At 38.9% G+C, this 23,447-nt stretch overlaps 1 protein-coding gene across 2 annotated transcripts in view; it reads left to right on the top strand.

Annotated features, from left to right (window-relative positions):
* The window catches only part of Slco4c1 (solute carrier organic anion transporter family, member 4C1), a 51,661-nt gene that overhangs the window by 11,926 nt on the left and 16,288 nt on the right, over positions 1 to 23,447 (top strand). The window contains exons 3-8 of one of the 2 annotated variants that reach the window (NM_001002024.2): positions 11,633 to 11,812; positions 13,776 to 13,872; positions 15,286 to 15,407; positions 17,272 to 17,390; positions 18,530 to 18,674; positions 19,049 to 19,244. In NM_001002024.2, the coding sequence (NP_001002024.2) occupies positions 11,633 to 11,812; positions 13,776 to 13,872; positions 15,286 to 15,407; positions 17,272 to 17,390; positions 18,530 to 18,674; positions 19,049 to 19,244 (859 nt within the window). The remainder of the gene's footprint in view (positions 1 to 11,632; positions 11,813 to 13,775; positions 13,873 to 15,285; positions 15,408 to 17,271; positions 17,391 to 18,529; positions 18,675 to 19,048; positions 19,245 to 23,447) is intronic. The other variant, XM_063267565.1, reaches the window with a different exon arrangement.

Here is a 23,447-nt window from a genome sequence, read left to right as displayed (position 1 = left end):
TTTAAAACGGCTGTCTGTTTTCTGTTTGTTACTGGAAATGGTAATTACAACATGAGTAAAAACTTTCCCATAGACTGTATTTGCATTTCGTTAGAAGCACCTTGGTCGTCATGTCTTGCCAAAATGTGGCTAAATATTTTGAAACTTCCACATTTGAGACCTAAGAGAAGAATTACTAGTGTAGTTCAGGTAATTGAATCTTCCTATCACACAATTCAATATGGTCTTTTTAGTAGACACCTTTCCTGGTTTTTGAATATCTTCATTCTCTGGTTTTAAACATAGTAAGGAAATGTTCTAAAACTTTCAGGAGAAGATAGACTAGAAATGAGAGAATGGAAATGAAGTACACCTTAGGAGGGCCTCACCTAGGCCACCCACTATTAATTTAACATCATCCGATCTTTTCAAATGTACATGTGTGTGCAAATAATCCTAGTGTGGTATTGACCTTGCTCCTACTCATGTACTTGTATCCAGTCTTCACTAACACTCATCCATCAGTCTACCACATTTCTATACATATCTACACATACATCATTTAAAATCCAGCTTAATAAAACAACCAGCTGAACCTATGCATATAAATATGTCTAACTGTAATACCTGTTGGGTATGTCTGCTATTAGTAGACATGGAGCCATGGAATCGATTTCTCGTCTTACTTAATTTTATAGGTGATGTGTTTAATCAACCCTCCTTTGCTATGTTCTTATTAATGTATTTTATGGTTCTGGTTTAAAAGGTTCCAGTTATTGCTTGTTTATGGCTGAATAAAACTCCACCCTGGACTGGTGAGATGGTCCTTGCCCTCACGAGGGATGAGCTGAATTCTACCCCTCAAACTCACGTGGTCCATAGAGAGAACTGACTACCTACACAGGTTGTTCTCTGACTTCTTTTTATGCATTGCTTCATGTCTGTACCACGCCCCCCACATGCAAGTGTAAGTAAGTGTAATCACAATTATAATAAAAACCTCTGCTGTGACTGTAAACCATAGTATCTTTATCCCTCCGTCTGTTGACAAATATTTGTGACGATTTAATGACTTGGCACTTACAAGATTGCAATGCCAATGGATGGATCCTTACCACTGTGGTGCTTTGGTCCAGAATTGGACCCTATGATAGAGATGCTTTTAGTTTTGTAAGGAACTCCACACTGACTAAAGGACAGCATTCACCACGGCAGTATGCAAGGGTTCCCTTTCTCTTCACTGTTATCAGCGTTTGCTATTTCTTATCTCGATAGCTAGATATTGTGTATAAGGAAAGACAGACTTTCAATGCAGTTTTAGTTTGCATTTTCTTGGTGGAAAATGTTGCTTCGCAATGTTTAATGTGTGCTTGGTCTTTTGAGCAGCCATTGTTCCATTAGCTCATTTATTCACTGGGTTGTCAGAGTTTTGTATTTTTTTTTTTTTGAGTGCATTAAATAGTCTAGAAGTTCATCGTCTGTTAGATATGAAGCTGACAGGGACTTCCTCCCATTCTGTAGACAGTTTTCTGACAGTGTTAATGATGCTCTCTGCTGTACAGAAGGTATTTAATTTTATGCATCTTCATGTGTCAATTCTTAGAGTCTTTTTCAAACAGCTCATATCTATTCCTGTATTTTAAAAGTCTTTTTCCTGTTTCCTTCTGGCAATTTCAAAGTTGAAGCCTTCCTTCCTCCATTTTGAATACATTCCCTTGTGCAGACCAAGAGATAAAGATCCAGTTCCATTCCTTTGCATGTGCTTGTCCAATTTCCCCAGCACATTTTGTTAAAATGTATTATTATATATTGTATGTTATTGGCAGTTTGGCTAAGAACCAAGTGGCTATTATCTGTATGGCTTTATTTCTGGGTCCTGGCTCCCATTGCTGTGTTATTCTTTGTGCCAGCACTTTGCCGTTTCCATTTGCATGGCTGTCTCTTAACTTAAAGTCAGTAACTGTGATGCCTCTGACCTTGTTAGTTTGCTCAGTTGACTTTGAGAATCCAGAATCTTTTGTGCTTTTAGATGAATTTTAGAATTTTGTTCTGTTTAGTAATATTTTGTCAGGAAATTTATTTCTATTCGAAGGGTATTTTTCCCTATTTTTCATCTGTTTGGTTTTGCCTTAAGAGGATGATTTGGTTCATAAAATAAATCTGAAAGTGCTGTTACGTTTGGTGTAGGTGGAGTTGAGGGTTTTGGAGGGCCCCAAATTCAATGCTGTCCACCTGCTTCTGCTTCCTGATTTCTAAAATTGATTTGAACACTTTAGTGGCCGCTTTGGAATGCACCAAGCCAGATCATCCAATTATTCAGATTCTCAGCTTCAGAATTTTTCAATTTTTATTTTTGTGTGTGTGTGGGGGGGGGGGTTCACTCTTCCCAAATAATTTCTCTAGTAGTTACAGGGCTGTTCAAATGCCTTTTTGTAGAACTGATTGATTTCACTTATAATTTATGTTTAATGACAAACTCTTTAATTCTTTAGTCTGTAGTCTTTAGGATCTATTGTGAAATCCTTTTATTTTGGGTACTGAAAATTGCTGTCTTTGTGTCTCTCTGCTTCTCTATCTCTGTCTGTCTTTCTCTCTCCTTCTTTCTTTCTCTCTTTTTTTGTGTGTCTGTGTGTGTGTGTGTGTGTGTGTGTGTGTGTTTGTCTGTGTCTGTGTCTCTGTGTGTGAAAGTCTGTATTTAGCCTTGTCTAGCTTGGAACTCTCTATGTATATCACGGTGACCCCTTGGACTTGTAAAGATTATCTTGCAAGCTCAGCTCTCAACTCTTGCTTATTTAAACTTGTTCTTGATTTAGCTTCTGGCCTTCGCAAGGCTCAGATGGGTCGGACAAGTGTGTAAGTTGTGCTCTATTATTATCAGATGAAGAAGTCTAGGATCCCTGTTGGCCTTTATTCTTTAGCAAGAAAAGAGGGTCCTTGTTGAATGGATGCTGCAGGTTTCTCTAGAACATTACTGATACCATGCTCTCTGAGAGATAGGAATGGCTATACAGACACAAGAGTGGGGTGTTCTGTCCTTGTTCTGGTTAGACTATGCAGGAAGTCCTGACATTGCTAGGTAGGATTCCTCTTCTCATCCCTCTGAAGACACAAAGGAGGACATGGGTGCTGCATTATTGGATAAACACAGGAATCTCAACCACCAGTGTGGCACCAATTAACCCAGGGTGGGACTCTGACCTCTTGCTGGAGGCCAATGAACTAGTTCCCTTTGTCCTCTGGGTTTTAACTCCAAAGTTTGGAAAATGGAAGCAAAAATGAAACTCAAGAGATCATTATCATGTAATTTCTTGGATACTCAATATCACTAGCTTACTGGTCGTTAGCCTCAGAGTCTTCTTATAGTCGCTTTTATTAATTAAGCAGAATGACTGTTATGGTATTGGGGGAAGTAGGTGAAAGCCTCTGCATGCTGTCTTCACGGAGAAATCCTCCACGTCTGCTTTATCATTGCATCCTAGCAGATTGTATCACACTGGTAAAATGTGACTCTGCTAGATTGTATCACACTGGTAAAATGTGACTCTGCTAATGGATCGGTGTCGATGAATGAGAGACCCGTAAAATGAGAAACCTGGATAAACTTGCTTATGTATTAGCATCAACCCTCAGATCGCTGTGGTTTCCCGAGTCAATCGTATTTCATATTTACTCTGCATGGTTTTCATTAGTGAACTGCAGCTAATCCATAACCATCTTGACTCTGTGTGAAACAAACTAACATGCTAAATGCTGAATATGCTCAACCTAACGCCAACGGGGACATGGAATGGAGTCATTCCCCAGTGGAACAGCAAATCATTTTTGGATTATAAACAATACAGCCAACCTCATAAGGACATACGCAGGCTGAACAGTGCAATACTTCATCCTTTTTTTCAAAATCAACACAGGGCAAGACCGAACTTGGACTGGTATTTGCTGAAGTTGTTTTTGTGCTCCAACGAGATTAAGCTTACATCTTGTCCATTCTGTTTCTTTGAATCTTTTTATACTAAACAGCAGAATAAAGTTACTTCTCCTACATGCAGGAGCACATACAAGCGCTGCAGAGACAGAGAGACACAGCACTTTAAGTGCTTACAACTCTTGTGGTGTAAGAGGTGTCACCCAACGCTGTCTATAAACTTCAAGATCGTAAATAGTTTCAGCCTTAGGTCTGTTCCGTCTGCTACAGTCGCTTAACTCCATTGTTGCCCCAAGAAAGCGGACTCAGCAACGTATTATAGAAACGGGCCTCTTGGGTTTCAGTCCTACTTCTAAAAGCAGTTCAGGGGATAGGATAGGGTAATCTGTTCGCATTCTCAGGCCTCTGTGGCTGCTGGTGTTTGGACTTTGGCAGTACTGAATTCTACTGCATTTGCATTGGAGGAAAGCTCTGGACCATTCCATTTGTTAAAGACTAGCCTTGCCTTTGCTAGAAGGTGAGATCGCTGGACCCAGGAACAGACTCGCCTTGTTTATTGCTATATTTGCCATGCATTGGGATAGTTTATAATTACATTTTTTTTTGTCTATCTGCTAATCTTGACATTCTCACTTTTTTGTATTTCTATCAACTCTTAACTCATTATTATAATATGTAGGTCATGCAAATGCATGAATTATTAGGCTGTTATTTTGCATCATTTCCATTATTTCCAGATCAGTCTTTCAGCCATGCAGAAGTCATAAGGGTTGCTTCTCAGGGTTAAAGGATATGTGGCCTTATAAAGTCTAATTAATAGAACTAACACAGAAAGCCATTGCTATTAAATCTAACTTCAAAACATATTTTTAGAGTAAATTTTGCTTTTGCAAAAATAAAACTCGTAGAAGATCTAATGAATTCTCATTGCTCTGAATGCTCCCCGTCTACCTGCTCCCATCTTAGAATCAAAATAAGGTCAACCTTCAGAAGCTAAGTTGGCCCACTTTCCCAAAGTGTTTTCAAGAGGTGCGCTGAGTATCTAAGTAGAAAAAAAATTGTAACTCTCATGAAAAAGACAAATCTGAATCTTTTATCTAACACAAATTCTTAACATTTTATCCCATCAGAAGCCTAAATAGGTTCATCGGCCCAGGGTCCCTGTCAATGGGGAAGGCAGACTAGAATTGGAGGAGATGTGTAGTCTCCCAAATCTGTGACGGACAGTTCCGATACCATTTCTTTTTGAAACTGCTAACAAGGGAATAGAAATATTCAGGCTTTTTACATTCACGCTCTATATCCTATGGAGAATGAATAACTCAACAACATCATCAGTGGTTTGAAGGACTTAGGAATGATGGCTAAAATATTATCACTCTTCGATACATAGTTGTCCAGTACAAACTCACTCAGGCCAAAGTAATGAGAAGCAACTGTCGGTCATTGGAAGCACTAGCAGGTGATGGGACTTGTTGCAGCTCCAACCCCATACTTGGTATCTTTTCTGGAAGCTTTTGGTGCTCTCTTACACATGAGATACAATTCTTTGTCATTTACAAAGTCAGGGAAGGTTTGCTGTTCCGTAGGGGGGAATACAGTCACACCATTATCACCCATTTATTACAAAGTCTTTTGTTCCTGAAAGTGTTTACTGTATCTTATTTATTTATTTTCAGTGTGTGGGAATGGGCATGGGTGTGTGTAGAGCGTGCAAGCGTATGGAGGCCAGAGAAACAGCTTGCTGGAGTCAGTTCTCTCCTACTACATCGCGACTTTATGAACCAGTCCATGAGCATCAACATCGGATTATCTCAGTATTATGTAAATTCTCACGATCTTTGCCATAACATTCTGTTGTAGACAATTAGCCACACATGTAAATGTCTTTGAATACAGCTATTAGAGAGTAGAAAGATGCTTCTTCTACTCCAGAGTAGGGTCACTGACACATCTTACCATAATGCAGTGCATCGGAGATCCCTCCACACCAAACGATCATTCATTATCTAATAACAATAGTTCAAAAGCCATGATCACTTCATGGCATAGAATGTCACATTGGCCTTCAATATTGACGGTGTTAAGCTCATTAGATATGACACACTGAAAGCAACTAGTAGCATGCATGCATGCCAGAAGATAAAGGACAAACTATGAGTCTACTGTAGCAGTTGAATTTCTAGGACTCAGCTTCTGGGATCTTGACACAGTGTTTTTGTGTGCCTTACGGACTATGCTCTAACGCTAACACTTAGCAGAGCTTGGAGTTCAGAAACGCCCTCTAACTGGTCAGGCATCTATTAGACTTTGTATATGGCTACCAGGTTTCAGTGGGAAGAAAAATAAGTTAAAGTTCTTCCTGTACCAGATGCTGGCTGCTGCGTTTGTTGAAGAGTGGGTGGAAATAGGCAACTTCTGGCAGGGTTTCCTAGGGAAATGAGGGAAAGTAATTTTGTTTGTCCTTGTGAAAGAGCAACCATTTGTCTTTATTTTGTATTACTAGTTCCTCCGGCCTATACGACTGTGTCTTATAATTAAAATAGAAAGGAAGCATGTCTGTAGGTAACTTCTATATTTTGGGATGGAAATTCGAGGCATTTTCATAAAGATTCTATTAAGAAAAATACCATACTTTTTTATGCTAAAAATTGAACCATTGGGTTGGGAATTTAGCTCAGTGGTAGAGCGCTTGCCTAGCAAGTGCAAGGCCCTGGGTTCGGTCCCCAGCTCTGAAAAAAAGAAAAAAGAAAAAAAATTGAACCATTGGCTTTGAGAGTGCATTCAACCATATTCCTAGTCTTGCTGGTGATTTTTGAGTAGTAACAATCCTGGTCTAGCCACTGACAAAATGATTAGAGAAGATTAATCAAGTAATCTTGGCAGTTGGCTCAAAAAGTAAGAATACTTCCTACTTAAACATGCGGACCAGAGTTCAAATCCCATCACTCACATCAAAAACAAGATGTGGTCATCATTGGGTTTTAACCCTAGTTCCCTGAGAGTTAGAGACAGAACAATTACTGGGACTTGCTGACTGCCAATCCAGTTCTAGGTTCAGTGAGAGATCCTGAGATCTGTTTCAAGGAAATAAAGTGGAGAGTGATGGGGCAGGTCACCTGATGTCTTCCTCTAGTCTTTACCTGTATCCCTGCTCTCCATGCTCCCCAAGTGTGTACACACTACACACACATGATCACATACAAAATAATTATAAAGGGAAAAACAGTTGGCATCATGAATGTAATGGGTTCAAATCAATTCATGCAAAAAGTAATTTAAAGTGTTAGATAATTCTGTGTACAATCTTAGGCCAAGAACTAAACATGTCTATAGTCAAGCTCAGTTGAAGTAATTAAAATATTTCAGACTATTTCCTTTACTTATATCTGGGTCTCGCTTTTAACTAGTATTTTTTCCGAAGAGTATCTTATGCCACATTGAATATTAGTGGAGACAAAAAGAATAATTTGGGTACATGAAGACTGTATAGTGTGAAACTTTGTCCTATTAATATTATTTTTCCCATTAATATTATTAACTCATTGGTTACATCGTTCTAAGAATGGAGGAACAAAACACCCAACAACCTGTATCCACCTTTGTGTTCCGAAATTGTTGGATTCTTGAGACATGCAGTGTACAGGTATGCTTTGCAAGATTGCAGTCATCCAAACATGTGTGCATATAGCAGTCAACCAGAGCTAGGGTTAGTGATACGACTATCCCAACCACCTTCTTACGAAGACATGAAATCCACATATATACATTCCTATTGATTATTGAGTGTCGGTTTCTTTTTTTTATTTTCTAAATTGGATATTTATTTTTATTTACATTTCACATGTCATCCCCTTTCCTGGTTTCTCCTACGGAAACCCCCATCCCCCCACCCCAACCCCTCCCCCGCTTCTATGACTTAAATTGTCTTTGGGTGTTCCCCATCGGGTCACCATCTCGGGTCGTGTAGGTTCCCTGTGCCTGTTTTCTTATGTGATCAGTTTCTTTAGATGTAGTGGCATCTCCCCTTTTTAAAAATTCCACTCGTGGACCAGATTAAGGTCAGGTTCTCTGAGGAAACAGCAGCCAGGTTGACATCCTAGACAGGCGGGCTGTTCAGGCCAAGGCTCTCAGATTTTAGTTTTTTACAAAGGTAGATAGGCATTTGGGATTCCTCACGTAAGCTGTTCCGACTCGACCCCTGCAGTGTAGAAATGTTGCAGTATGGGGAGGTTCTGCGGGCGCCCTGCACCTGGGTCTTCTGTTACAGGCGGAGCCCTTAACTTGGATGCTGGAGGGTGACTCCTGAGGTCAGGCAAAGAAGCATTGTTCCTGCATCTTTTTCTAGGGCCCCATCACCAGCTGCCCTTAGTGAAAAGGGCCTCTGGTTCCTGCCAGGTGCTGGGAGGGACCCGCATGCGTAAGATCAGAGATTCTTTTTAGTTTTGTCTATCACGTGTTTAAAGGCATGTTTGAAATACTGGTAATAGGATAAAGCAAAATGGGATTACGGGATGGGGGTGTGGGAGTGACCTGAAGATACTATATGACTTGGGAAGGTCAGATCTAAAGAAATTCAACAGTGTTTCTCCTTTCTTTCCCAGCTCTAGTTAGAGGGTGGAAAGTTGAGAGGCAGGAAGAAAACACATTCACACACTACTAAGTTCAAACAAAGAGGGCGGAAATGGGGCAGCTTTTGTTTAAACTTACTTACCTTGAAGTACCTGCTATGGTAATTAAGGTGTCTTGCTTTCTTTTGACAACTACCCTTTGCAGTCTGCCCTTCAGTCCAGAGCTTTGCTCTCCAGAATTCTCACTGGAAGCTTGGTCTGGAAGAGTAGTATCCTAGTCACACACTGGTGGCCATCTTTTCTATTCCCGCTGTAGGGTGAGCAAAGGGGAAAGCCACAGCTTAGCCTCTAGGGTATTAGGGCAACTCCCTGGACCTGAGCAACAGTAGGGGCCTGGGGAGTTTATTGGGGGTTTGTGGTAATGGTTGGACTGAGCATGAGTGCCAATTCGCTTGTGTAAATATTAATACTGAGTAATTATATGTCTAATATTAACAGGTAGGACTGACCACCCACTGATTGGTTTATTACAGAAAAGTCGTTATTTTACCTGCTCTGCTTTTCAGAATTCATAAACGATATGGGAGCTCCCTCTTGTGGTTATTGTTAAATTGCACGTCGTTTTCTGTTTATTTAATGCAAGGGCATACAAATTAATGGAATGTAGTGTGATAATTAAAGATGTGTGTATAATATATAATGATCGTAATTAGCATTTAGCATCTACCTTTCATCCCTGAGTTAGTTGCTTGTGGAACATGGGTCCCTTTTGCTAGTTCTTAGTCTTGTTGATAAAAGGCATTTGAAAATGGAGGCAAGTGGAAACTTGAAGACCATTTATGGGACTATAAAAGAAAAGCAACTAGGAAGCAACCCATAAATCCCAACAGCTTCCTGGAGGAAGAAGAGAGAAAAGGCAAAGAGACAGCCTTGGCTCTGGTAGAGGCCAGGAAAGCAGGGCAATAGAAGTTTGTGTGTGGCTCCATGGTAGAAGTTGTTGAAGTGAGTGAGAACTCCCAAGTGTCGAGTCCGGTAGGCTTCAGATTTCGGTTTGTATGCGAACAACGGTATGTGAAACACATTGCTTCCTCAGTGAGAACTCAGGAAAAGGAGTGGGCAGGCAGAACAGTGAGGTCTGTAAATAACTTCACAGACTCACAGGCTTGGGGGTCTATACACGCTGAATAATGTTGATCCTTTCATCTATTTAATTTAGCTACACAGTGAGTGATGGACTCAGATAGATTACCTCTTGCAGGAGGAGATGACTGTAGTTTTTATAACCTTGTAATATTTGGGTCAGCTTGGAATGTCATGGCTCAACCTAGAGTGATACAACTTAGGTCTCCTCTCCCTCTCGTGTTTCTCTCTCTCTCTCTCTCTCTCTCTCTCTCTCTCTCTCTCTCTTTCTCTCTCTCCCAAATTATGTAACAGAATAAATTAAAGATAATTTAAAAAAAATTAAAAATAAAACTGCATGTCAAGTGTGGTGGCACATGTCTTTAATCCCAGCACTCACAAGGGCAGCTTGGTCTACGGTAGCTCTAGGACAGCTGGGACTCAGCTACAGAGAAACTTGTCTCATAAAACTAAAATGAAAACAAACACAAAACTTAACTGTGGGTTACAGAAGGAAAATGGTTTCCATTAATGAACCTCACTAGAGCCTTCCTACCCCGCTTCTCTTAAGATGTTTCAAATCTTTCTTTTTTCCCCATAGAAGGCTCGTTCTATTTTAAATATATTAAAATAGGTTTATACCCGAAGAAAAATTTGAGAAAAAAATGTACAAATCAGATTCAGATTATCTTTGATTGGTTAATGTGCTATTTCTTTACTGCCTCTCTGGAATTGGCTACACACCTACTCATTTTTCCCTCTCTCTGCAGAAGTGACGGTTTATGCCTGTTCACTTAAAAACCCATTTAGCTTTTACCTGGGTTTTTCATGTTGGAAATTCTGCATCGGATTTGTCTATGATGGTTGTCTCTGTCCTCACGATGATAAGCTAATATTCTTTTACTTTGGAATGTCCATATTTTCTTATCTCCATTGATCACGCATTTGTTTGATTGCTTTTGTATGATTTTCCTATCTGTAACTTGCTGTCTTGCCTTTTGCGTCTTTTGAAAGTTTGGAAAATTATTTCATATTTTCTCTGCGTGGGTGTTCTGCCTGCTTGTATGACTGGGAACTGCAAACATGCCTGGTGCCGGTGGAGGTCAGAAGAGGCCCTTGTGTGTGCTGTGAAATGGACCTGGGTCCTCTGCATAACAAACAAGTGCTGGCCTACCACTGTGTGACTCCAGTTCTCACTGTCTTAGGGTTCGACATCTTTCTTACTTATCCATATTTGTCAAGTGTATTTTTTGTCCTCGTAAATCCTCCAGTCTTTTCTTGCCTTTGCCTGTTTTGTTTCTAGTAGTTTGCTCTTTTATTTCTAGTTTGTTTTTTCTTTCACAACATTTCTGTGAGCTCAAAAACCTACTTATTGACCTCTTAACTCAGAAGATAAAAGCATTTTGCAGCCCTTCATCTTCTTGAATTTGGTCACCTACAAAATTTTTAGATCCAAACCTTAAGTAATATTACTTTATACTCTAAATTTTGGCTTGATAGTAACTCCTAAATTTTCTCAAGTAACTTAGGTGTTTATTTTTTATTATTAATCACTTCATTTGTTTGCATCTAAAATGATATCCCACTTCCTGGTTACTCCTTCAGAAACCCCCGCATCCCAGATCCACACTCTTCCCCTCCCCTTTGCCTCCACGAGGGTGCTCCCTCACCCACCCACTCACCCTCTCCCACCCTACTGTTCCAGCAACCCCCTACAGTTCCACAAACTTCTACAGGACCAAGGGCCTCCTCTCCCATTGCTGTCAGGCAAGGCCATCCTCTGCTACCTATCTATCTGGAGTCATGGATCCATCCCTATACACTCCTCCGTTGGCGGTCTAGTCTCTGGGAGCACTGGGTTGTCAGGCCAGGGGATGTTGTTCTTCCTGTGGGGTTACAATCTCCCTCCGCTCCTTTGAGTGTTTTAAATGCAATAAAAATGAAGCATTTGGAAAAGGCATCATAGGTGAATGTAATTTGTAAATAAACATTTACACTGTTAGCTAAGCTTTAAATTCGTGTTTTTCCCCCACTAAAGATACCTGCTTAACAAGGAACAGCACCAGATGTGCTTCTTCAACCTCTCTGCTTTCTAACTACTTCTATGTCTTTGTCCTGGGACAACTGTTGCTGGGGACTGGAGGAACTCCGCTCTACACCCTGGGAACGGCCTTCATTGATGACTCTGTACCCACACACAAATCTTCTCTATATATCGGTGAGTAAACTCTTGGTATCATTTTGTAAGCAGAGTGGGTAAACAGCTTACCTCGTATGGTTTCAGTTCCTTTTGCTAAAAGAAAAAAGACAAGCAAACAAAACCAAGTTAGTGGTAATGCCACAGGCATTTCATTTAGGATTGTACTGTGTTTACCTGTTTTCTGTGCTGTCAAATCAGTTACTGGGATGCGTAATAGTTTTATGGTGCTCCATTCTGAAATACCATACATTCCTGAGTAGAAGGAACCAGGTCAGCAGCTTCTGCCTTGATTACATAAACTCCAGGGGATTTTTCTCAGAGTATAAAGGTTTCTTATATCTTATAAGGGTGGGATAAGAGATTATCAAAAAACAAAAACAAACAAACAAACCCAAAACACCATGGAATTTTTCATTTCAAAGTCATTCTTTTCTCTAATTCTTTCTTTGAAATCTAGCACGAGACTAGAGAAGGCCTGTGTCTAAATGTCTTGGAAATTACTGCACCCAGGTTTGTCTGTGTATTACTATATAACAGGATTCTTTGGTATGTTGGCTGCAAGTCAGCATACGTGGCTAAGCCCTGAGTGTTGAGAATATCCCAACAGAGAAGCTTCTGTAATAGTCTATCGCCCCCAAAATTTACAAATCACTAATTTCTAGCATTTTCAGGGGAGGGGTGAGACAGCATCTAACCAGGTAGCCCTTGGATAGCTTGGGACAGTTGGCCTCAAACTCAGAGATTCTCCTGTTTCTGCCTTGTGGGATTAAAGACACATACTGCAATATCTAGCCCATTTTCAGCATTTTTAATTCATGTTTTTTCTGACCACAAAAACCGATATTTTATATGCATCTACTGATACATTATATACTTAAGGTTGTTTTAGACTATTTTCTAAGTATAGAAACATGGGTATTGTGTATTTTAACATACCTGACGGATTAATACGACTTTTGATATTACCTCGAGTCACCTTTGTAGTGGAGACTTGATCTAATAGGTACCTAAGTCCTTTTGCCATTGATGTATGTTTAGTTTGGGGCAAAAAATTGTTTCATGTGTGTGTGTGTGTGTGTGTGTGTGTGTGTGTGTGGTTTTGTGTATGTGTGTGTGTTTGTGTGTGTGTGTGTGTTTGCATGTGTATACATAAGAAATTTAGCAGCAAATAAAAAATGTAGATGATGTCAATACGGCAAATTTCATTTTGCAAATACTCTGTTCCCTGTGACAATATTTTAAATCTCTCATAGCCAGAAATAAGTTGCTTCCCCTACTGTTAGTAAAAGTGAGAGAAATCACGAGGAATAGTGTCTAATAGTAAATGGGTTGCTTTCCAAATTGACTTATCACTGGGCAATGGTGGTGCATGCCTTTAATCCCAGCACTTGGGAGGTAGAGACAGGTGGATCTCTGAGTTCCAGGCCAGCCTGGTCTACAGGGTGAGTTCCAGGACACCCAGGGTTACACAGAGAAACCATTTCTGAAAAATAAAACAAAGCAAAATCAGTCAACCAAACACCAACTCAACCCATCAGCAGATCTAGGTGTTAGAATCTGCGGTGGAGTGAAATGAGGAGAGCTTCTTACGAGGCTGAGGAGTGCAAAGGCTTCTTTCCCTTGTACTCTTCCATGAGATTGTAAGCAATGATTATTGCTAAAAGGAAAACAGAACACACACCATCTTGCCATTAGTTAGTTATGCAATGTACATGGATTTGTAATTATGCGCTTATTTTAACTATTATTATTATAATCAAGTAGTTCTATAGTGAGATATTAATTTTAGGCACCTTGACATAACTGTTAACCATATAGTTCTGTGTGTGTGTGTGTGTGTGTGTGTGTGTGTGTACTATAAATTTGATATAAGTGTAATCATTAACAATGTCCTTTAGTAGAATGTATTTCTTTCCTGCTGTTACAATGTTGAGCAAAGCTGTTTATATGGTTATTCCTAATGCCTTTGATCTTTCCGTAGGTATTGGCTATTCTATGTCAATCCTAGGCCCAGCCATTGGCTATGTGTTGGGAGGACAGCTGTTGACAATGTACATTGATGTTGCTATGGGACAAAGGCAAGGCACTATTTGTTTTTCTTCTCATTTTTTATTCTATTGCAGTAAAGTGAGCCTCATTTCTCATTCAGAATGCAGTGAAGGATTTCAGGAAATCAAACAGTATGCACTATTTGACACCCACTGTGTCTGCCTTGCTTCCAGGGTCTTTTAACATAATAATGTATTTATTCATGAATAGGGATGTCCAATAGAATCACTGGTGATTTATAAAAAAGACTTTATATACCCTTTGTGTCATTGAACAATAAGAATGTAGTAAATTAGCTTCTCAGTAGATTTAGTTGCAGATAGAAAACATGAATCATTTTATAAATATCTGAATGAGAATAAGTCTTCTGATACCTCTGATGATATTATGAAAAAATAAAGACCATGTTGCATTTGTTACTGAGGAAGTCAAATAATGATAATAAATATTATTGATCCAATATTTATATTTTATACCTCACATTTGGTGTTAGGTATAATATTATGTATTATCCTACTCAGTTCTGCAGATAATTATGTTCAACAGGACAGTCTATGGGAAAGGATGGTCACCTTTTAAGATCATGCATTTTAACAAAAGGGAAAGTCTGTCAGAGTGTTATGTCAGAGGGTAAGATTTATTGACATTAAAATATGAAAATATCATAAAGTTTTAAAAATAATGATTTAGAGAAAGATCTCCAAGTACTTGAGACTTTTAGCATAGACCAGTGATTTGCTGTGATGTGTATTTAGTCTGCTGCAGTAAATGAAAAAGAGAAAGCTAAATAACACATTGAGGGGGGTTGGGGATTTAGCTCAGTGGTAGAGCACTTGCCTAGCAAGCACAAAGCCCTGGGTTCGGTCCTCAGCTCCAAAAACAACAACAGAAACAAAACCAAAAAAATAACACACTGACATTCTATATGTTTTTAAGGATTTGTCATATTTATGTTCACTAAAAATTTTAAACCATGATTCTGTATTTGCTGCATTTTAAAAGACTTACTTACTTTTATTCTCTGTGTATGAATATTTTGCTTGCCTATGTGGCTGTGCACCATCTGCAAGTCTAGTGCCAGCAGAGGCCAGAAGAGGGCAGCAGATCCTGGGAACTAGAGTTACAGGTGTTTGTGAGTCACCATCTTGGTGCTGAGAATCAAACCCAGGTCCTCTGCCAGAGTAGCCAATGCACTTAACCACTGAGTCATCTCTCTGTTCTCCCATGGTTGCCATTTTATGATGCTTTCTGGACCATTATTCTTAAATCTTGTTATACTTGTATGGCTTCACGTTATTTGACTCATTGTGATGGCTTCCTTACAATTTTAGATACAGTAAGAGCCTAGACTTTGCACCTGAATTACAAGACATGTGATTGTTATGACTGATCTCTAATTAATACTGAATGAGTTATAACTCTTTTTCCCCCCATCTTTATAGTTCAGATCTGACTGAGGATGATCCCCGGTGGTTGGGGGCTTGGTGGATTGGATTCCTTTTAGCTTGGCTCTTTGCTTGGTCTTTGATAATGCCTTTCTCCTGTTTTCCAAAGCATTTACCAGGTAAATCCATCTCCTTGAATTTCAGAGAGCTTTACTGTATGTCTAGGTCAGTTGTTTTTAAGATGATCAATAAGAACGCTAGAATCACTCTGTTCATGTCATAGATATCTGTTCATGCTTGCCAGTGCAAAGTTTTGAAATCTAACTTCCGAGAAAAAAAAATTCAGTAATATTAATATTCATGAATTTGCATTTATATTTAGTGATTACAATGTACTGTGCTTTACTAAAACTGTCCTTGTGTTTTATTGTAATTCTTGCCTTATATACATACAAGACACAAAACTATTACTATTACTAGTAACCTATTACATAAACTACTACTTCAGATTACTTCATATGGAGTTAGTAATTTCAAGGACCAATGTGTGTGAAATCATTCAAGCTAATCATTATAAACTGTCCTGCTACTTACTCTTTCAATTATGCTCGAAGTAATTCTGCCACATATTAATTTGTAAACCATATTTCAATACTAGACAGTCTGAAAAAAATCTCAGTAGAAATGAATATTCATTCCTTATGAGATCCTGCTTCTAAAGCATTTTTCTCAAATTTGAAGGTATTTACCTATTTTCATTGCCATTTGCAACAAAGATTTTGGAAGTGAATGAAAGTATATGGAGGTGTGTTGAGGTGTGTGAGGTGGGTAGAAGTGTGTAGAAGAGGCGGAACTCGACCAAAGACACCTGACGTACTGGAACCAGGTGAACTCATTGGTGTCTTCATCCTAGGCTATCCCATTGTAAAGCCCTATAAGCATGCTTTCCTCAGACCTCTTCACAGAGCTATGGTTTGAAATAAAGGGCCATGGTTACAGACAGCAGATATTACCTCCTCTTCCAAGCACTTGCTTTTTTATTGTTTTAGCGAACAAAGAAGAATGGCCATATATAGATTTTAACCTATAAAGACTGTCAAAACACATTGCTAAATAAACAAAGATTGTGAGCATACTTCGAATGAAAAGAGAAAGTATGTTTGTAGCAAAACTGTGTCATTAAATTACAATTCTTTGACTGTACATTAATATTAGACAGATGGGAACTTCATTTGTGAGCGGGTATTTTTTTTTCCTCTTTAATCTTGGACAAGGGTCTCAGCCCAGGCTGATTCTGGCCACAGATTCATGTCAGTCTTCCTGGCAGATCCTGCTGAGATTATAGACCAGAGCCACCATGCCTGTGCATCATTCATGAGTGTTAATGAACCTTAACACAGCTTGATTACAAGCATAAGTATTTATAGAATTTTATTATGTTGTACCAAGAAGTGTTTGTGAACCCCAAAAGACCACCAACGAGCCCTTTCCAATATAATCACATTAGGGTCTTTGACTTATGATCTTGAGTTACCGCTGACCCTCAGGACTGTTTGGCAAAACATCCCTGAACTCTCATCAGGACAAGGTTTTATAGAAAATGGAAGCAAGTGAGAGGGTGGGCCATCCTTGCAAGCATCTAATTAAATGACTGCTGTAAGCAAGATTTATACAATCACGAACAGTCTGGAAGTGCATCTGAAACAATCAGATTAATCTTTGATTAACTGTTACTAGGAAGGAGCTAGTGAGTGACTCTGGCCAAGGACAAGCCGTGGGGTTGGTCAGTCCTGGTACTTGGGTGCAGCTCAGGTTCAGCTCAGGCCAAATGTTCAGGCCTTTTTTTTTTTGTTTTGTTTTGTTTTTGATGGAGGCTGATCTCAAGATGGAGTACGTTTGGGCCTCTCAGTTACCAGAAGGAAAAAAAAACTGAATTCTACTGGAATTTACATACCCATAGAACTTATATCAATTAAAGGGTAAGCATATTTTAAAAAACTGATTAAATAGTAAAACAAACACATTTACTATCCCTCTCCCTAGGGACAGCAAAAATTCAAGCTGGCAAAACTTCCCAGACTCATCAAAATAATAGTACTTCCTTCCAACATATGGATGAAAATTTTGGGAAAAGTATTAAAGATTTTCCAACTGCTGTGAAGGTAAAATAGAACCTCTCTCTCTCTCTCTCTCTCTCTCTCTCTCTCTCTCTCTCTCTCTCGTGTGTGTGTGTGCGTGCGTGTGTGTGTGTGTGTGTGTGTGTTTAACCAGTCTCATAGGAACACACTTCTTACACATATAAGTAAATGGTGTACACTGGAATCATTTTATAACTTATTTTCTTATCTATTCCTGCTGATGCTTTTCCATGTAACTTTTCTGATTAAATTTCATTGCCCTCTGAGCTCCAGAATAGAATAACTGAAAGAGCATGATTTATTGCACTGGCAGTGTATTCGGTGACTCCTCTTTAGCATGTAGCTTTCTATCCCGTGCTAATTCCCTTATGTCATCCATTGATCAATTGTCACTAAATTTGGCTGTCTTTAAGCCACCTTCCGTTTGGATCACCCTCCTTAGTCTCAGTAGTTTCAGGTTAGTATTTCCTCTTTCTGTGGAAAGTTGAGAAGTGCTGTGTTTGTACTCCTCCCTTGTGTGGATTCAGGTTTCATCTATCCTTAGCAGGCAGCTGTGCTCACCACTACACAACCATTGTGGTCCTCTATCCGTGAGGTCTGGAAATTTGATAGGCATATACCTTAATATTATGAAAGAATTGGCAGTGTAGATACCTATGTAAGGTTACTTAATGTTGTATTTAAGGTTCTTAATTACTTTAATTATGAAACAATACTTATCCATGATAAGTTTCAAGTTCCCCATTTAGTGGATACAGGAATTTACATATATTTTATATCATCTGGTAAGAGGTGCGTTTATAATATAGAAATCTACAATAATCTGAGAACATGGAGCCTTTCCAAATGGGCTTTTACCTCCTCTGCTGGGCTCTTGAGGGCAATAAGGGCATTTATCAAATCTCTAGGTACTCCACAAACAAATGTCCTCCCCCCCCTCTGTCTCTCTGTCTCTGTCTCTGTCTCTGTCTCTGTCTCTCTCTCTCTCTCTCTCTCTCTCTGTGTGTGTGTGTTTGTGTGTGTGTGTGTGTCCATTAACCATAATTATATTTTCCTGCCTGAAGGAATACTGTAGTTTAAATGTTTGTATTTCAACTTGTATTTCAATGTTACACTTTGTGCTGTAATCCCAGACATTCATTTGAATTGTATTTTTCCCTTAGAATTTGATGAGGAATACAGTCTTTATATGTTTAGTTCTATCAACTACTTCTGAAGCACTAGTTACCACGGGATTTGCCACGTTTTTACCTAAATTTATAGAAAATCAATTTGGATTGACATCGAGCTTTGCGGCAACACTTGGAGGTAAAAGACTTCTGAAAAACTACATAGTGCACTGATTCTATGTAGCACATTGTTTTAATTAGGATAGTGCATCCTTTTGGATAGCCCACACGTTAAAAGTTTTTTGGTAGAAGTTTTTGATTCTCTGAAATCAGTGTTCTGTAACAACTTACGACAGACCAAACTGAACTAAGACTATATTAACTAACACTTAAGTTGATTAACCTTCCCCTGCCTGTATTGATGGCATTTTTTTTTTGTGCATGTGTGTGTATGTATGTCAGGGAAATGTTTTTATCTGGAAGCTGTGGTGATGCTGGTTTTGATGTTTTCCAGCTGTCTGTATGAGTTACAGAGCATAATTGTGTGTTTTTCATTATTTTACTTTTCATTAGGGGCTGTTTTAATTCCTGGAGCTGCTCTTGGTCAAATCTTAGGTGGTGTTCTTGTTTCAAAATTCAAAATGAAGTGTAAAAATACAATGAAGTTTGCGTTATGTACATCTGGAGTAGCACTTATGCTGAGTTTTGTATTTATTTATGCAAAATGTGAAAATGGGCCATTTGCTGGTGTGTCTGAATCATATAATGGGTAAATATACTTCATTGCTTTTTATATTCATGTCAGAGATTATGTGTGTATTTGCAAGTATTTCCTCTCAATGTACGTGATTAGGAATTGCCTTTTTAGAACATTTAGACACCCTTCATACCAGGGTAACACCGGGGGACTTTGTCTTGTGTTTTGTTTGCTTTAATTTGAATATTTTGTGCCTTCTCGAATGCTGTGGGTGTTCAGCAAGGAAGCAGATGAAGGGTGATGTGTTTGGCTCAGGGATTGAAAGAGGAACAGAACATTACAGAGAGTTTCTCTTGTAAGGATTCATATTTGGTAGAGTTTGAATGTATTCCCCAAAAGCTCTTCCCCAGATCTATGTACAAATGGTTATTGGAGGAAAGGAAATGACTAGGAACCCCCAGATTCGGGATTAATGTTTTCTACAAAGCACCCCAGCTAGCTTGTCGTCTCAATTCATCCTTTGATGACTTCCTCTACCATCAGAGGCCAAGCAGGTCCTGCTTCCCTTTGCTTGGACCTCCAGTACTCTTGCCTATCCTCAAGCAAACCTTTCATTATTTTTAATTGTTCACCTTGGATATTTTGTTATAGCTACAAAGAGCAGACTATGGCAACATCCTAGGGAGAATTTAACATTCTGCTTTCCTATTAACTTAAATATTTAAAAATGGGAGTTAATATTTATGATGAATTCATCTTGTTTGGGTTGAAAGTATACAGAAAATACATTCAAGTAAACCTGAAACCAGTACCGTCCTGATTGTTCTATTCCTGCTGAAGTTTATGCTTACTTCAGAGAAGCAAATACCTTCTTATTCTGTCCTACAGACAAGTTTCCCCCTCTAACCCGTTTTTTTGGTCAGGTTTGTTTTGTATGAAGTTCTATACCAGCAGCAGTAGATCAGACAGGCGACTTCCACTGTATTTTCTTTCACTGTTTATGTGTGTGACTTCTGAGGCAGGCGCCACTCCAAGAATGATATTCCATAGTTTTGTGTCATACCACATTCACATGACACTAAATTTCTTTAGGAAAGTTTGCCAATAACAACAACACTGATTTGTAGGTGTGCACATGTCTGTCTTTCCTTTGTGTTAATATGATGCCAGGTGTTCCAAATCAGTGTTTGGTTAAGCTCCATTACATTTAGTCCAAACACCTTCATGCTTCCTCTTACAGAGACAGTAAACTCTGACTATAAAACAGACACTGGGAAAACAGAACACCAAGTGAACAATGGGTTATGAAACTGGAGCTCTAGAAAGTTCTATAGCAATCACTAAAGGAGGTCTGTCAAATTTTATTTGGCTACAAGTAGGAAAGACTTGTGACCTAACTACTTAAAGCTTTTAAGTTTAAAAATGTTAAGAAGGTACGAAGGAGGAAAAGGAGAGAGGATGCATCACTGTGGGAGAAGAGAGAATGAGGCACTATGGGGGTGGGGGAGACACACACCACTGAAGCGTATAGATGATATCAGAAATAAAGGCCACTTTCAGCCACCAGTTTGAGGGGAATTTGAATTACACTCCTGGAAATAGGGAATGAAAATATCTGGAAATGTTGAAAAGACACCTGCTAAGCCAGGTGTGGTGGCATATGTTTCATCCAGCACTTTGGAGGCAGAGGAGCAGAGGTAAGTGAATCTGTGAGAGTTAGAGGCCAGCCTGGCCTACTTAGCAAGTCCTAGGACAGTCAGGATTACTTAAAGAGACCCTATTGTGGAAGAAAAAATAATAAAAAGGAAGGAAGGAAGAAAGAAAATATTTCACAAGCATTTACAAGTTCTCTACTAATAATTTCTTTTCCACCACATGGCAAATTTGTATAAAATTCAGAGAAGTTGACTGATGACAGGTAATATGATTTTTTTATTGTTCTTGCTGCGTTTTACATAATGCCATCTTACATTTTGAATATTTTCAAAATGTGCCTGGATATAATATGACAATTAAGTGTTGGAAAATCAATTGAAACGATGATGTAATTTTTAGTACTAGTTTGAATTGCAAGGACTATATTTCTCTAGTTTCCTTTCTATTGATCGCAAGGACACATGGCAGCATTTTGTAGGGCATGGCTAGCTACATAAGAAGACACTCCACTCAGAAGAACAGATTGCTAACAATTTTTTCCACTTATTAATTTACTTGTGTGTATATGTGCATGGAAATCAAAACAGCTTGTGGGAGTTGGCTCTCTCCTAATATATGGGCTCAGGCCATCCTGCTTGGGGCCCATATCCCTCTGCATTCTTTCTAGTATCCTAAAGTCTACTCTTTGATTTCCATTTCCTTTTACCGCATGCTGACTGGTTTTCTATCTTCTACCTCCCTCACAAACTTCTTTGCCTACTTCTTAAGTCCCATTATTTTCCAGTTTGAAATATTGTATTTGAATACTTTGATATTTCCACTGGTTTACATATTTTACCTCCCAAGGAAGTATTGACTTATGATTGCAAGAATAATGCTTTCTTTCTTTTCCCTGGCTCTGGTTTGCTCTTTCAGTTATGTTGCTACCACTCTTGTTTATGATCACATATCTGAAATTCACTATGTAATCATGAAGTCAGCTACCTCCCAAGACCTCCACTTGTCTCTATCAGGTGTATCCAGCCCCAGTGCATAGCCACAAAAACAGTCCAACACAAAATTGTAAACTTACTTAAAACAGTGTGAGATTGTGTGCATGTTATAGTTAGATTTTGCAATGTGTGCAATATATCAGACAGTAGGATATGTTTATACTTTGTGTGGCAAATCTTGTTGTTATCATGATTTCTGTTAAATATGGATGAAAATGGTTATTAAGATTTCTAGTCATTGACTACTTGTCCAATAACTTGAGACTCTTAATATGTATAAAGCCATAATGCTTACCTCTTCCTCAGAATTGGGTTCTCCTCTGCTAAATAGTAGGAGTGCCTTTGAATTCCGTGAAGTGGTGCTTCACCATCTATCAATAAAAAAAATTACTATTCTGTGTTCAAAAGTTTGCTCCAATCTTTCTTATAATCATGTTGTATTTCAATTTCTCTTTATATTCTGATCGCTTGTGTTGGGTGTTATGACTGGCTCTTTCTACAAGCTCATACTCCATGTAACTTTAGAGGAGAAATGCTTGCTGAGCTAGTGTGAGAACCCATGGTTATGCTGGATGGGCATGGTGGTCCACATCTAATTCCATCACTTGGACGATGGAGACTGTAGCTCCCCAGAGCTGGCTAGCTCGACCAGCCTGTATCAGAGATCTCTGGGGTTAGTGAGAGATCCTGTTTCAATTAAAAAAGTAACCAAGAAAGATACTCAACATTAACCGTTTCACATGCCCCCAAGTGCACCTACACAGATGCATGTATACACACATTCATAAATATCATGTGCATAAGAAAACGTTTTTGATGAGCTTTTGACAACATCATTGTTGAATGTAACATGTATTTGTACAATAAACAGTCATTGATTTTAACAAGGCCCCTGAGGCAACTGGATCTTGACTTCTTATAAGAACATACCTTTGCATTTTCTGTTTCAAATACCATTTCCATTTTTCTTGTTCCATAGTTCCTTTTCTAATTACCCACTGTCTGGCTAAATTTTGCTCACCTTTAAGACTCACTTAGGAGCTAACTTCTCAGGTTTCCCCTTTTCAAACTTTCCCTCATATGAGTTGTCCTGCCTTGGAGTTTCTAAAATGCACCTGTACATATCAGTAGGTCAGTAGATTAGGATACAATGAACCTACCTCTCTCCCAGGACGCAAGTCGTTGAAGATTGATGTTATGTTACTCAGTTTCATGCTCACTTTAGTCAACTCAAGGCTTACTTATCACCTGCTTCAGACACATTGTTGAATGGATGAATAGGCAAGGCACTGGGATTCCTCTTTGATTGATGTAAGCCTTTATATTGGAACCTCGATGGCCATTTATATTAGGACTTCTTTGCATGGTATTAGGACTTCTCACAGACAGGAAGAGAAGAGATAATCAAAATTTCACCAAGTCTGAAAGTAGGAAATTTACTTTTGGCAAAGAAAGAGGTTTTATTACGACATTCACAGATTAAACATCATGATTTTATTCACTTATTTGGTTTTTTTAAAAGTTGTCTACCTTTCTAAGATGTTTGCAAATGTCTAACAACCTTTTCCTTGCCACAAGTAAAGAAAAAGCTACTTGCAACTGTTGGTAAGAGCAGGGGAAACTGCTG

The sequence above is a fragment of the Rattus norvegicus genome, chromosome 9 (assembly GCF_036323735.1).
Source record: "Rattus norvegicus strain BN/NHsdMcwi chromosome 9, GRCr8, whole genome shotgun sequence".
Taxonomy (NCBI): Eukaryota; Metazoa; Chordata; class Mammalia; order Rodentia; family Muridae; genus Rattus; species Rattus norvegicus.
The sequence above is the reverse complement of the archived record's forward strand: the minus strand, read 5'-3'. Positions and strand labels throughout refer to the sequence as shown.